At 39.5% G+C, this 13,866-nt stretch overlaps 1 protein-coding gene across 9 annotated transcripts in view; it reads right to left on the reverse strand.

The window, feature by feature from the left end:
- The window catches only part of TTC28 (tetratricopeptide repeat domain 28), a 609,616-nt gene that overhangs the window by 170,852 nt on the left and 424,898 nt on the right, over window positions 1–13,866 (reverse strand). For all 9 annotated transcript variants that reach the window (XM_084993547.1, XM_021074051.2, XM_084993545.1 and 6 more), the window contains one exon: window positions 1,760–2,267. In XM_084993547.1, the coding sequence (XP_084849673.1) occupies window positions 1,760–2,267 (508 nt within the window). The remainder of the gene's footprint in view (window positions 1–1,759; window positions 2,268–13,866) is intronic.

The raw sequence follows: 13,866 nt of genomic DNA on the forward strand, positions 1-13,866 counted from the left end.
CGACAGCAACATCTTCTCAGATCCACCTCTTAGAGTGATGTCAGTAAAAGCAAAAATAAACAAATGGGACTTAATTAAACTTAAAAGTTTCTGCACAGCAAAGGAAACCCTAAACAAAACGAAAAGACAACCCACAGGATGGGAGGAAACATTTCCAAATGAATCGACTGACAAGGGATTAATCTCCAAAATTTATAAACACCTTCTGCAGCTCCATACCAAAACAAACAAACAAACAAACAAAAAAAAAACCATCAAAAAATGGGCAGAAGATCTAAACAGACAATTCTCCAAAGAAGACTTATAGATGGCCAAAAAACACATGAAAAGATGTTCAGCATCACTCATCGTTAGAGAAATGCAAATAAAAACCACTCTGAGGTACCACCTTACACCAGCCAGAATGGCCATCATCAAAAAGTCTATAAACAATAAGTGCTGGAGAGGGTGTGGAGAAAAAGGAACCCTATTACACTGTTGGTGGGAATGTAAACTGGTGCAACCACTGTGGAAAGCAGTAAACTAAACATAGAACTACCATTTGATCCAGCAATCCTACTCCTGGGCATCTATCCAGAGAAAACCACGACTCACAAAGACACATGTACTCCAATGTTCATTGCAGCACTATTTACAATAGCCAAGACATGGAAACAACCTAAATGTCCATCAACAGAGGAATGGATCCAGAAGATGTGGTACATACACACAATGGAATATTACTCAGCCATTAAAAAGAACGAAATACCAGCATTTTTAGCAACATGGATGGGCCTAGAAATTACCATGCTAAGTGAAGTCAGTCATACAATGAGACACCAACATCAAATGCTTTCACTGACATGTGGAATCTGAAAAAAGGACATAATGAACTTCTTTGCAGAATAGATGCTGACTCACAGACTTTGAAAAACTAATGGTTTCCAAATGAGACAGTTCGGGGGGTGGGGGGATGTGCTTGGGCTTTGGGATGGAAATCCTATAAAAGTGGATTGTAATGATCATTGTACAATTATAAATGCAATAAATTCATTGAGTAATAAAAAAATGAGTTTGGCTTATAATCTGAGCATATCTGTTCCTTTCAATCATTGTGTACCCACATCTGTTTGGGTTCAGAGACATGATAACAACATCTAAAAAAGAGCCAGGTACTAATACTTATTACCCCTTACCAATATATATAAATTCCCACATACTTGTAAACGTTTTAACTATAACTAAGTACTATCAAAATATACACTGAAAATCTATTTAAATCTCTCAAAACATTTTACATTTACACTAAAACTATCAATATCATTTGTGAATACACATACATTGAGGGGAGACAAACACTTCCTGTGGAGTTAAAGTCACCAAGTAAAGAAATTCTTCTAAGCAAAAATCCTCTCAAATTCCCTTCCATTGATGACTTCCTAGCAGCTTCTCTTTCATTTAAACCAAACATAGATTTATATCCTCATTTCATTCCCCTTCTAATTAGATAAATACAGTCGCTCTTCTCTCTAGACAGATTAAAAGGTTGGGGTGTTTTGTTTTTCCAGATTTCAGAGTTCTAATCCTCAGACCATTGTGATGCCAGAAAGGATCCTGTGATTTACAGCAGGCAGGCTCCAAAGAAATACATCTGAAGGAATACACAACACACACAATGAGGAGATTCTTTTGACTATAAACAGACTCCTGTAAAGGATAGTGGGTTACTCCAGCTCTTTCTAACCCATGGCACTGACCCTGCAAGCAATCCTGTCCTTACCCAGATTGGAGGATGCTCGTCCCTCTGCAGCCCGGTCCTTGAGATCCTCAGCAATGCCCAGCTGCTGCTCATGGTACTGTTTAGCCCTCTCCAAATCCTGCATACACCTGGCAGCATGGCCCAGGCCAGCATAGGCCCGCATCTCAATGGCCTTCTCCATCAACTCCTGAGCCAGCTCCAGGACATAGTTGTGGTAAGACATAGCCTTGTCAAAGTTTCTTCTATAGTGATAGGCACTGCCCAGATTGCTGTATGCCCGGGCTTCTTCTCGCTTGTTCCCCAGATCCTTGGCTATCTTCAGATGCTGCTCATGGCACTGCACAGCATTCTCAAAGTCACCCATGGCAATATACACAGCTCCCATGTTGCCAAGTTCTCGGGCTTCAGAAAGCTCATCTTTGGATTGCTTGGCCAGAAGAACACACTGTTTGTGACTGGCCAGGGCATTGGGGTAGTCTCCAATGGCTGTGTATACGTGGCCCAGACTGCTCAGGGCTGATGAAGCTGCCTGGAGAGAAAGGATAAGGCAGAGAAATGAAAACACATCAGAAAATGGCTTTGGTTTGTTTCAGCAGATAAGATGTTAGAGAGTTTGCCTATAACCATCCAATCTAATTTCTTTCTTTCTTCCTTTCTTCCTTTCTTACTAGGGACACACCCTAAGCATATGGAAGTTCCCAGGCTAGGGGTCAAATCAGAGCTGCAGCTGCTGGCCTACACCACAGCCACAGCAATATAGGATCTAAACCGAGTCTGCAACCTACACCACAACCCACGACAACACCAGATCCTCAACCCACTGAGTAAGGCCAGGGATCGAACTCGCATCCTCATGGATACTGGTCAGATTCGTTTTCACTGAGCCACAGAGGGAGCTCCCCCAATCTAATTTCTAATGGTGTTTCTATAAGTGGTCCACAGACCTATGCAGAACTGAAAAAGAGCACAACTAAACAGTAAATTCCTAATAAAAGTCATTGGCAATTTAATCAGTAACTTTTTTTTTTTTTTTTTGTCTTTTTGCTATTTCTTGGGCCACTCCCACAGCATATGGAGGTTCCCAGGCTAGGGGTCTAATCGGAGCTGTAGCCACTGGCCTACGCCAGAGCCACAGCAACGCAGGATCCGAGCCGCGTCTGTGACCTACACCTCGGCTCATGGCAGCGCCAGATCGTTAACCCACTGAGCAAGGGCAGGGACCGAACCCGCAACCTCATGGTTCCTAGTCGGATTCGTTAACCACTGCGCCACGACGGGAACTCCCTAATCAGTAACTTTCAATACTGAATCTCATAGAAACTGTTGTATTCCATATAACCTTCATCTTAAAGACTTGACATTTCTAATGCTGTGACATTTTATCTATGTTAATAGCTATTAACCTCTGCTATACAAGAAAATGTTGAAGAAAACCAAAATTAATTGTAACATAGAATATAATACAGGAAATTCATAGGAGAAATCCATGCTTGGCTCCTTGTACTCCTGGACATTTCTCAATTCTTATCTTCTCCCAAAGCAAAGGGATACTTTAATGGTAAGGGAGATGTTTATAAAGATGATTGATAATTTTGAGACCCAAGACCCACTGGAAGGTCCTGTTCTCTTATGTTTATTCTCTCAATGTGACTTAATCAGTGCTGGTTACTGTGGAGGGCTTAGATTAGATGAGCACCAGGGGAGTTAACGATTACATCTCTGAATGGGATGGTCCCAAAGGGGTCTCACCACCCCTTATTTTATTTATTTATTGTCTTTTTAGGGTAGCAACTGCAGGATATAGAAATTCCCAGGCTAAGGGTCTAATCAGAGCTGCAGCTGTTGGCCTACACCACAGCCACAGCAACACAGGATTTGAGCTGTGTCTGTGACCTACACCACAGCTCATGGCAATGCCAGATCCTTAACCCACTGAGTGGGGCTAGGGATCAAACTTGCGTCCTCATGGATACTAGTCAGGTTTATTACTGCTGAGCCATAACAGGAACCCCTCACCACCACTTTTAGGCTTACACTGCTCTTCAAGCTTTGCTTTTCTTGCCTAGAGGCTCTTCTGACCCTAGCCTCTGTGCAGAAATATGCTATTTTCCTAGTCCCCTCACACTGCTTGTTACTTAGGTAGTTCTTATCTAAAGAACTACATATATGATACAACAAATATTAACAGACATAAAGGGAGATATTGATGAGAATACAATCGTAGTAGGAGACCTTAATACCCCCCTCACATCAATGGACAGATCCTCTAGACAGAAAACCAATAAAGCAACAGAGATCCTAAAGGAAACAATAGAAAAGTTAGACTTAATTGATATCTTCAGGACACTACATCCAAAAAAATCAGAATACACATTCTTCTCAAATGCTCATGGAACATTCTCAAGAATCAACCACATATTGGGACACAAAGTGAATCTCAATAAATTTAGGAGCATAGAAATTATCTCAAGTATCTTCTCTGACCCACAATGCCATGAAATTAGAAATCAACCATGGGAAAAGGAAAGAGAAGAAACCTACTACATGGAGACTAAACAATATGCTACTAAAAAACCAATGGGTCAATGAGGAAATCAAGAAGGAAATTAAAAACTACTTTGAAACAAATGATAATGAAGACACAACCTCTCAAAATCTATGGGATGCTGCAAAAGCAGTGCTCAGAGGGAAATTTATAGCAATCCAGGCCTTTCTCAAAAAAGAAGAAAGATCCCAAATTGACAACTTAACCCTCCACCTAAATGAATTAGAAAAAGAAGAACAAAAAAGTCCTAAAGTCAGCAGAAGGAAGGAAATTATAAAGATCAAAGAAGAAATCAATAAAATAGAGACTCAAAAAACAATAGAGAAAATTAATAAAACCAAGAGCTGGTTCTTTGAAAAGGTGAACAAAATTGACAAACCCCTGGCTAAAAAGAGGAGAGAAAGAACCCAAATAACCAAAACTATAAATGAAAAAGGAGAAATCACAACGGATACAGCAGAAATACAAAAAACCATAAGAGAATACTATGAACAACTATACGGCAACAAGTTTGACAATCTGGAAGAAATGGACAATTTTCTAGAATCTTACAGCCTGCCAAAACTGAATCAAAAAGAAACAGACCAACTGAACAAACTGATCACTAGAAATGAAATTGTAAAGGTCATAAAAACACTCCCTACAAATAAAATCCAGGACCAGATGACTTCACAGGTGAATTCTATCAAACATATAAAGAGGAATTGGTGCCCATCCGCCTTAAACTCTTTCAAAAGGTTGAAGAAGGAATACTCCCAAAGACATTCTATGATGCCACCATCACCCTCATTCCAAAACCAGACAGAGATACCACCAAAAAAGAAAACTATCGCCCAATATCACTGATGAATATAGATGCAAAAATTCTCAACAAAATCTTAGCCAACCGAATCCAACAACATATCAAAAAAATTATACACCATGACCAGGTTGGGTTCATCCCAGGTTCACAAGGATGGTTCAACATATGCAAATCAATCAACATCATACACCACATTAACAAAAAAAAAAAAAAAAAGTCAAAAATCATATGATCATCTCAATAAATGCAGAAAAAGCATTTGACAAAGTCCAACATCCATTCATGATCAAGACCCTCACCAAAGTGGGTATAAAGGGAACATTCCTGAATATAATCAAAGCCATTTATGATACACCCACAGCAAATATAATACTCAATGGGGAAAAACTGAGAGCCTTCTCACTCAAATCTGGAACAAGACAGGGATGCCCACTCTCATCACTATTCTTCAACATAGTTTTGGAAGTCCTAGCCACAGCAATTAGACAAACAAAAGAAATAAAAGGCATCCATATAGGAAGAGAAGAGATCAAACTGTCACTGTATGCAGATGACATGATACTATACATAGAAAACCCTAAGGACTCAACCCAAAAACTCCTTGAACTGATTAATAAATTCAGCAAAGTAACAGGCTATAAGATTAACATTCAGAAGTCAGTTGCATTTCTGTATACCAGCAATGAAATTAGAAAAAGAATACAAAAATACAATACCTTTTAAAATTGCATCCCAAAAAATCAAATACCTGGGAATACACCTGACCAAAGAGGTAAAGGACCTATATGCTGAGAACTATAAAACTTTAATCAAAGAAATCAAAGAAGATGTAAAGAAATGGAAAGATATTCCATGCTCCTGGATTGGGAAAATCAATATTGTAAAAATGGCCATACTGCCCAAAGCAATCTACAGATGCAATGCAATCCCTATCAAATTACCCATGACATTTTTCACAGAACTAGAACAAACAATCCAAACATTTATATGGAACCACACAAGACCCAGAATTGCCAAAGCAATTCTGAGAAACAAAAACCAAGCAGGAGGCATAACTCTCCCAGACTTCAAGAAATACTACAAAGCCACAGTCATCAAAACAGTGTGGTACTGGTACCAAAACAGACAGACAGACCAATGGAACAGAATAGAGAATCCGGAAATAAATCCTGACACCTATGGTCAATTAATCTTTGACAAGGGAGGCAAGAACATCAAATGGGAAAAAGAAAGTCTATTCAACAAGCATTGCTGGGAAACCTGGACAGCTGCATGCAAAGCAATGAAACTAGAACACACCCTCACACCATGCACAAAAATAAACTCCAAATGGCTGAAAGACTTAAATATACGACAGGACACCATCAAACTCCTAGAAGAAAACATAGGCAAAACACACTCTGACATCAACATCATGAATATTTTCTCAGGTCAGTCTCCCAAAGCAATAGAAATTAGAGCAAAAATAAACCCATGGGACCTCATCAAACTGAAAAGCTTTTGCACAGCAAAGGAAACCCAAAAGAAAACAAAAAGACAACTTACAGAATGGGAGAAAATAGTTTCAAATGATGCAACTGACAAGGGCTTAATCTCTAGAATATATAAGCAACTTATACAACTCAACAGCAAAAAAAAAAACCAATCAATCAATGGGAAAATGGGCAAAAGACCTGAATAGACATTTCTCCAAAGAAGATATACAGATGGCCAGCAAACACATGAAAAAATGCTCAACATCGCTGATTATAAGAGAAATGCAAATCAAAACTACCATGAGATACCACCTCACACCAGTCAGAATGGCCATCATTAATAAATCCACAAATAACAAGTGCTGGAGGGGCTGTGGAGAAAAGGGAACCCTCCTGCACTGTTGGTGGGAATGTAAACTGGTACAGCCACTATGGAGAACAGTTTGGAGATACCTTAGAAATCTATACATAGAACTTCCATATGACCCCGCAATCCCACTCTTGGGCATCTATCCGGACAAAGCTCTACTTAAAAGAGACACATGCACCCGCATGTTCATTGCAGCACTATTCACAGTAGCCAGGACATGGAAACAACCCAAATGTCCATCGACAGAGGATTGGATTCGGAAGAAGTGGTATATATACACAATGGAATACTACTCAGCCATCAAAAAGGATGACATAATGCCATTTGCAGCAACATGGATGGAACTAGAGAATCTCATCCTGAGTGAAATGAGCCAGAAAGACAAAGACAAATACCATATGATATCACTTATAACTGGAATCTAATATCCAGCACAAATGAACATCTCCTCAGAAAAGAAAATCATGGACTTGGAGAAGAGACTTGTGGCTGCCTGATGGGAGGGGGAGGGAGTGGGAGGGATCGGGAGCTTGGGCTTATCAGACACAACTTAGAATAGATTTACAAGGAGATCCTGCTAAATAGCACTGAGAACTATGTCTAGATACTTATGTTGCAACAGAACAAAGGGTGGGGAAAAAAATGTAATTGTAATGTATACATGTAAGGATAACTTGATCCCCTTGCTGTACAGTGGGAAAATAAAAAATAAAAAAATTTAAAAAATTAAAAAAAAAAAAGAAAAGAACATGAGCCTTTTTTGTCCTAAAGGTTTTAATGCAAATGACCCTATATTGGCATAGTGAACCAAAGGGCAACAAAAATAACAAAGGAGATATTATGTTATATGGGTTCTAGAATCTTACCAAGTGCAGACAGTCTTAAGAGTCTCATCTTTAGTTTCTAACTCCTTTGCAGAGACATAAAAGGGAAATACTTCAGGCTTTTTATGTGCTTCTTTCCATTCTACAACTTGCCTATCCTTCCCTTCCTTCATATTGTACCTACAGTTAGAGCCACACACATCCCTTTCTTCATGATGCTCCCTCTTCCTAACATGAACATGTGATCCTGGCAGAACATGGGGTACACTCTGTCACAAGTAGGCAAGTGATCTCCATGAGGGCCTGTCGATTGGGGAATAATAACAGAAGGCTGTCCCACCTGGAGTAAGGGTATTTCTTTATCAGATATGTTCTATGTCTGTGTACTTTAGAACACTTTTATTAATATTTTATAGTTGTGAGTGATTTGCTACACAATTTCTTTTCCTGTGAAATAGCAGTTTTTGATCAAAATAACTGATACTGCCCATCTTTATAATGCCTATAATCTGCATATTTGCAAATCATTCCATATAGGTTTAAGTTGCTTTTATCATTTCACAGATGTTCCAAGAAAAAGATTTAGGAAAAAGAAGAGGAAATAAATACTTAGAAATGTACTTTTTTCCCCTGAGTGGTGGAGAGCAGAAACAATTCCATGAAAATCATAAACCTGTAGCAATGTGATTCTGGCAGAAGCAGCAATGATGTCACCCAAGAGCATGCCACTTGGATGTGTACTGGACTCAGGTTTCTACTTTGGGAACCTCTTCAGGATCAGGGGTTAAAACTTCATGTCAGCACATTGTACATGGGCCTTTCAACTGCTCACAATTCCCCTCCCCACACCCGATGATCACCTTTCCTCCTCTGCTGCAGGCCCAGGGACTCAATCTCTTTCCTCTCCTTTGTAATTGGCTCTCCTCTCCTTTCTCTCTGGGGTTCTTCTGTGCCCAGCCTGGGCTAGGGAGAAGGACACATCCACAAACCCTCCCACCTGCAAATCTTTGCTGCCCTCAGAGTAAAACACATGGCTGCTTCACTATGGAGCTGGCCTAACTTGGAATCAGACATACTTGGTTCAAAACTGACCTGCCATTTACTCGCTCTGGTACCTACAGAAACTTAACTTCTCCGATCCTTAGTTTTCCAGATGGACGTTTCTAGGCCCCAGCAGTAAGCCAGGAACTGAGTGTTTTCAAACCAAGCCATGAACCTCTGTCAAATGTGTAAACCATAAATAATTCACTAGATAATTCCAAACAGTAGATCTGGTTGGAGGCAATGAGCCCTTGAACACTGCTGGGAATAGATTGATAAGGCCTGGGGCAGGCACAGAACCCTAGGCGTCACTGTTCTTAGAAACTTCTGTTTTATGGCAACTCCAAATGACAGCCCAGGGATCTTCTGCTTCTGGTTATTCATTTCTGTAAATGCCAGGGAGACACAGAAGCTCATCTGCTGAAGCTCTCTTGAACATAAGGAAAGTGGGCCCTGGGGCACTTCCCGTCTGGGGTGTGAGGGAAAGAGGGAAGGACAATGCATTAGCTCTTCCCTGGCACCTTCCAGATATAGGTAGCACTAGCAGGCTGGAACTGTTCATGGTGGTGTCCTGGAAACCAGAATCTCTAGAAAGGATGATATAGTTTATGAAACACACATTGTAGCCTCTGAGATTAGAAAGGCAGCATGCTGTAGTGTAAGAATGGAACAGGATTTAGAGTCAGAGGCCCTGACTGTGTAACTCTATAAGTCATTTCTCTTCTTCACCCGTACCTTCTTTATATGTAAAATGTTGTGATAATGAGAGTGTACATACTTCTCAGGGTAGGATGGGATCAGATGAAGCAGTGTATGTATATGTCCTGAGTAAGTAAACTGAAAAGTTCTCTAAATACATCACTAAGGTATGGATGGATGTTTTATGACTACAGGCTGGCTGGGCTGAGCTCCGTTAGCCAGCAGAAGCTAGTAATGGCACTGAAATATCAGTCATTATGACCAAACATCTATATTCCTATCAGTTGCCACAGGAAATTAAGTCCAGTGTTTAACAGCCTCTGGGCAAATAACATGTGATGATATTTATCAGCTAAGTGAATTACAAATTAATCACTTGTCTTTGTTCCTGTTCCTGTAGAATAAGCTTAGATCTGAAACATGGTTTCAGGCTGTTAACTAGAATCTGAAAACACACTATCTGTGGGGAATCATAGGCCCCACCTCAAGCAGATGCTGCACTCGCCACAAAGGTTCATACTGCCTTTGTATATTAATCTCTCTGAGATTTTTGTGCTAGAATAGCAGCAGCTGCTTCCCACAGAGGAAGCATTCTGGAACATCTGTATTTGAATACCAAAATGCATACAAACAGTTATGCTAACAAACTATCTGGTTGGAATAAGACAATACTTTTCTCTTTTTACAAGATATAAATTACTTATGTTCTTGCCAAAGCATGATTTCCAGCTGCAGACCTAGCATAGAGGAGTCATTAGCCCTTGTTCTGTGACCTGAATATCTGCAGTAAAACTGTGCCTGAAGAGTCAGTTTCGTGGGACATGAAGCTAGAGAAGGTAATTTGCTCGTATTTTTTTAAACTATCTTTAAGGGCTTTTAGTTTGAGACATAAAATAGAGAAAGTTTAAACTACCCAAACTATAATCACATTGATGATACTATCACTGAACATTATTTTGAAGGCTTAAACATGTTTTCCTTCATTAGACACGTCTTTCCCCTTATTGTATGTATTTTCACTAAGGGCTACATTTTGTGGGATGATTAAATGCACATACACAGAATATTTGATATAACTTTTTTTTGGGCCATGCCTGCAGCTTGCAGGAGTTCCTGGGCAAAGGATCAAATCCAAGCCACAGCAGTGACAATGGTTAACACTAGGCCACCAGGGAATCCCTGATATAACTTCTGATTGACTAATTGCATGGAGTTTAAAGAAAAGGGGAAATGCACCTGCAGCTAATACCAGAGATATTTTTCCTTCTTTGCATGTCTAAATCCACATGCACCTTGTATTCCCTGCCAATACAGTGCCCATGAATCCAAAGTACTGTGTTAACCACCTGCAATCAAGAGGCAGAGGGATATACAGGAATAGGAACAGACTCAGGAATTAGCATTCATGGGTTCAAATAACAAACTGTGTGATATTGTACAAGTTATGCAACATCTCTGAGCCTCAGTTTCCTCATCTATAAATGGGAATATAAATACCTCATAGAGCTTTGATGAGTACCAATTAAGACAGAACTTTAAAGAGTCCATTTCAGTACTTGGCACACAGATGATGCTCAAAAATTTTAGATTTCCATTTTTATTCCTATCCTAAACAAGACAACACTTACTTACCTTTATTCATTTTGAAGATGTGGTGGAAGGTGACCAGAAAATAGAACATGAAGTTATGTCACCACAACTAAAGGACAACACAAGAAGCTGGCCTCACTGATGGTGGGGAGTGTTATTATCTTTATATGCTAAAGCATATTACTCATATTACTCCTCTGCAAATGTAGGAATAAGAAAATCACCCTTTACTTGCAGGGGCATTTTGGAATCATTGGTATATCTAACACATAATGTTGGTAAAAGCACTTTAAATGATCAAAGCTTGCACAGACATTGGACTGGGGTCTGTTGGTTCATTTATTCATTCATTCATGTACTCAAGAAAATCTTTTAGACTCATAAAAACATAGTCAATTAGTTTTCAACAAAGAAGTAAAGGTAATTCAATGGAGAAAGGATAGTCTTTTCAAAAAATGGTGCTGGAACATCACATGCAAAGAAAATGAATCTAGACACAGACATTACACCTTTCATACAAATTGACTCAAAATGAATCATAGACCTAAATGCAAAATGTAACACTATAAAACTCCTAGAACATAACAGAAATTCTAAGGGATCTGAGTTTGGCAGTGAATTTTTAACACCAAGTGTATGACCCATGAAAGAAAAAAACTGCTAAGTTGGACCTCATCAAAATTAAAAACCATGCTCTGCAAAAGATACCATCAAGAGAATGAAAAGACAAGCTAAAAGAAGGAGGAGGAGAAGAAGGAGAAGAAGGAGAAGGGCAAGAAGAAGAAGGAGAAGAGGAAAAAGAAGGAGGAGAAGGAAAAGAAAAGACAAGTTACAGGCTGGGAGAAGGTATCTGAAAAGAACTTATATCCAAAATCTACACACAAAAAAATCTTAGCAAGAAACTCAACAAGAAAACCCAACTTTAAAATGGTCAAAAGACCTGAACAGACACCACACCAAATAAGATACAGTTCTCCCTTGGTATCTGAGAGGGATGGGTTCTAGAACACCTTGTTGATACCAAAATCAGCAGATGCTCAAGTCTCATAAAAAACGGCATGGAATCTGCATATAACCCACACTCATCATCCTGTATTCTTTAAATCATCCATAGATGACTGTACTTCCTAAAACAATTTAAATGCTATGTAAACATTGGCTGGTTCATTGCAAATTCAAATTTTGATTTTTAGAATTTTCTGAATTTTTTCAAATATTTTTCATCTGTGGTTTGTTGAATCTACAGATGCAGAACCCATGAATCAGAGGGCTGACTGTATACAGATGGCAAAGAAGCATATGGAAAGATGCTCCACGTCATGTATCACCAGGGAATTGCAAGTTAAAACAAGATAACTCTACACACCTATCAGAATGGTGGAAGTCCCCAAAAACCTGACCATACCAAATCCTGGTAAGGATGTGGAGCAACAAGAACTCTCGTTCATCACTAATGGGAATATAAAATGGGAAACCCACTTTGGAAGATGTTTGGGTAGTTTCCTAGAAACATACTCTTACTATATGATCCAACAATCATGCTCCTGGGATGCAATCATCCAACCTTAATTAAATTAATACTTATGTCCACACAAAAACCTGTACATGAATGTTTGTAACATCTTTATTAATAATTGCTAAAAACTGGAAGCAACCAAGATGTCTTTCAATAGGTGGATGGGTAAATAAACCTTGGTACATCTTTACAGTAGAACATTATTAGGCACTAAAAAGAAATAATCTATCAAGCCACAAAGAGATATGAAGGAAACCTTAAATGTATATTGTTTAATGAAAGAAGCCAGTCTTAAAAGACTACACACTATATGATCCCAACTATATGATACTGTGGAAAGCAAAACTATACAGAAAGCAAAAAGATCAGTAGTTGCAGTGGGCAGGGGAGAATGAATAGAGAGAGCACGGGGGATTTTTAGGGCAGGGAAACTATTTTGCATGACACTGTAGTTATGGATACAGGGCATCACACATTTGTCAAAACCTATAAGCTTCACAACACAAATAATGAACCCTAGTGTAAACTACAAACTTTAAAATAACATCTGGGGAGTTCCCGTCGTGGCCCAGTGGTTAACGAATCCGACTAGGAACCATGAGGTTGTGGGTTCAATCCCTGGCCTGGCTCAGTGGGTTAAGGATCTGGCATTGCCGTGAGCTGTGGTGTAGGTCGCAGACGTGGCTCGGATCCCATGTTGCTGTGGCTGTGGCGTAGGCCAGCGGCTACTGCTCCGATTTGATCCCTAGCCTGGGAACCTCCATATGCCGTGTGAGTGGCCCAAGAAATCACAGAAAGACAAAAAATAAAATAATAAATAAAATAAAATAAAATAAAATAAAATAAAATAACATCTGAAGGAGTTCCTGTGGTGGCACAGCAGAAGCAAATCCAACCAGTATCCATGAGGATGAGGGTTCCATCACTGGCCTCACTCACTGGGTCAGAGATCCAGCATTGCCATGGGTTGTGGTATAGGCCAAAGATGCAGCTCGGATCCCACATTGCTACAGCCGTGGTATAGCTCCAATTTGACCCCTAGCCTGGGAACTTCCATATGCAGTGGGTACAGCCCTTAAATAAAAGCAAAAAGTAAAAATAAAATAAAATAAAGTAATATCTCAATATTGGTTTGTCAATTGTAACAAACAAACCACACTAATACAAGATGTTACTAATAGGGGAAACTGGGTGTGTAAGGGAGAGGGCACATGGGAACTCTCTCTACTCTCTGCTCAATTTTCTCAAAATGTAAAACTGCTCTAA

This window comes from Sus scrofa, chromosome 14 (assembly GCF_054392235.1).
Source record: "Sus scrofa isolate SSC_HxYL_T2T_F1_AM1 chromosome 14, Sscrofa_HxYL_maternal_Yorkshire_Landrace_v2.0, whole genome shotgun sequence".
Lineage (NCBI taxonomy): Eukaryota > Metazoa > Chordata > Mammalia > Artiodactyla > Suidae > Sus > Sus scrofa.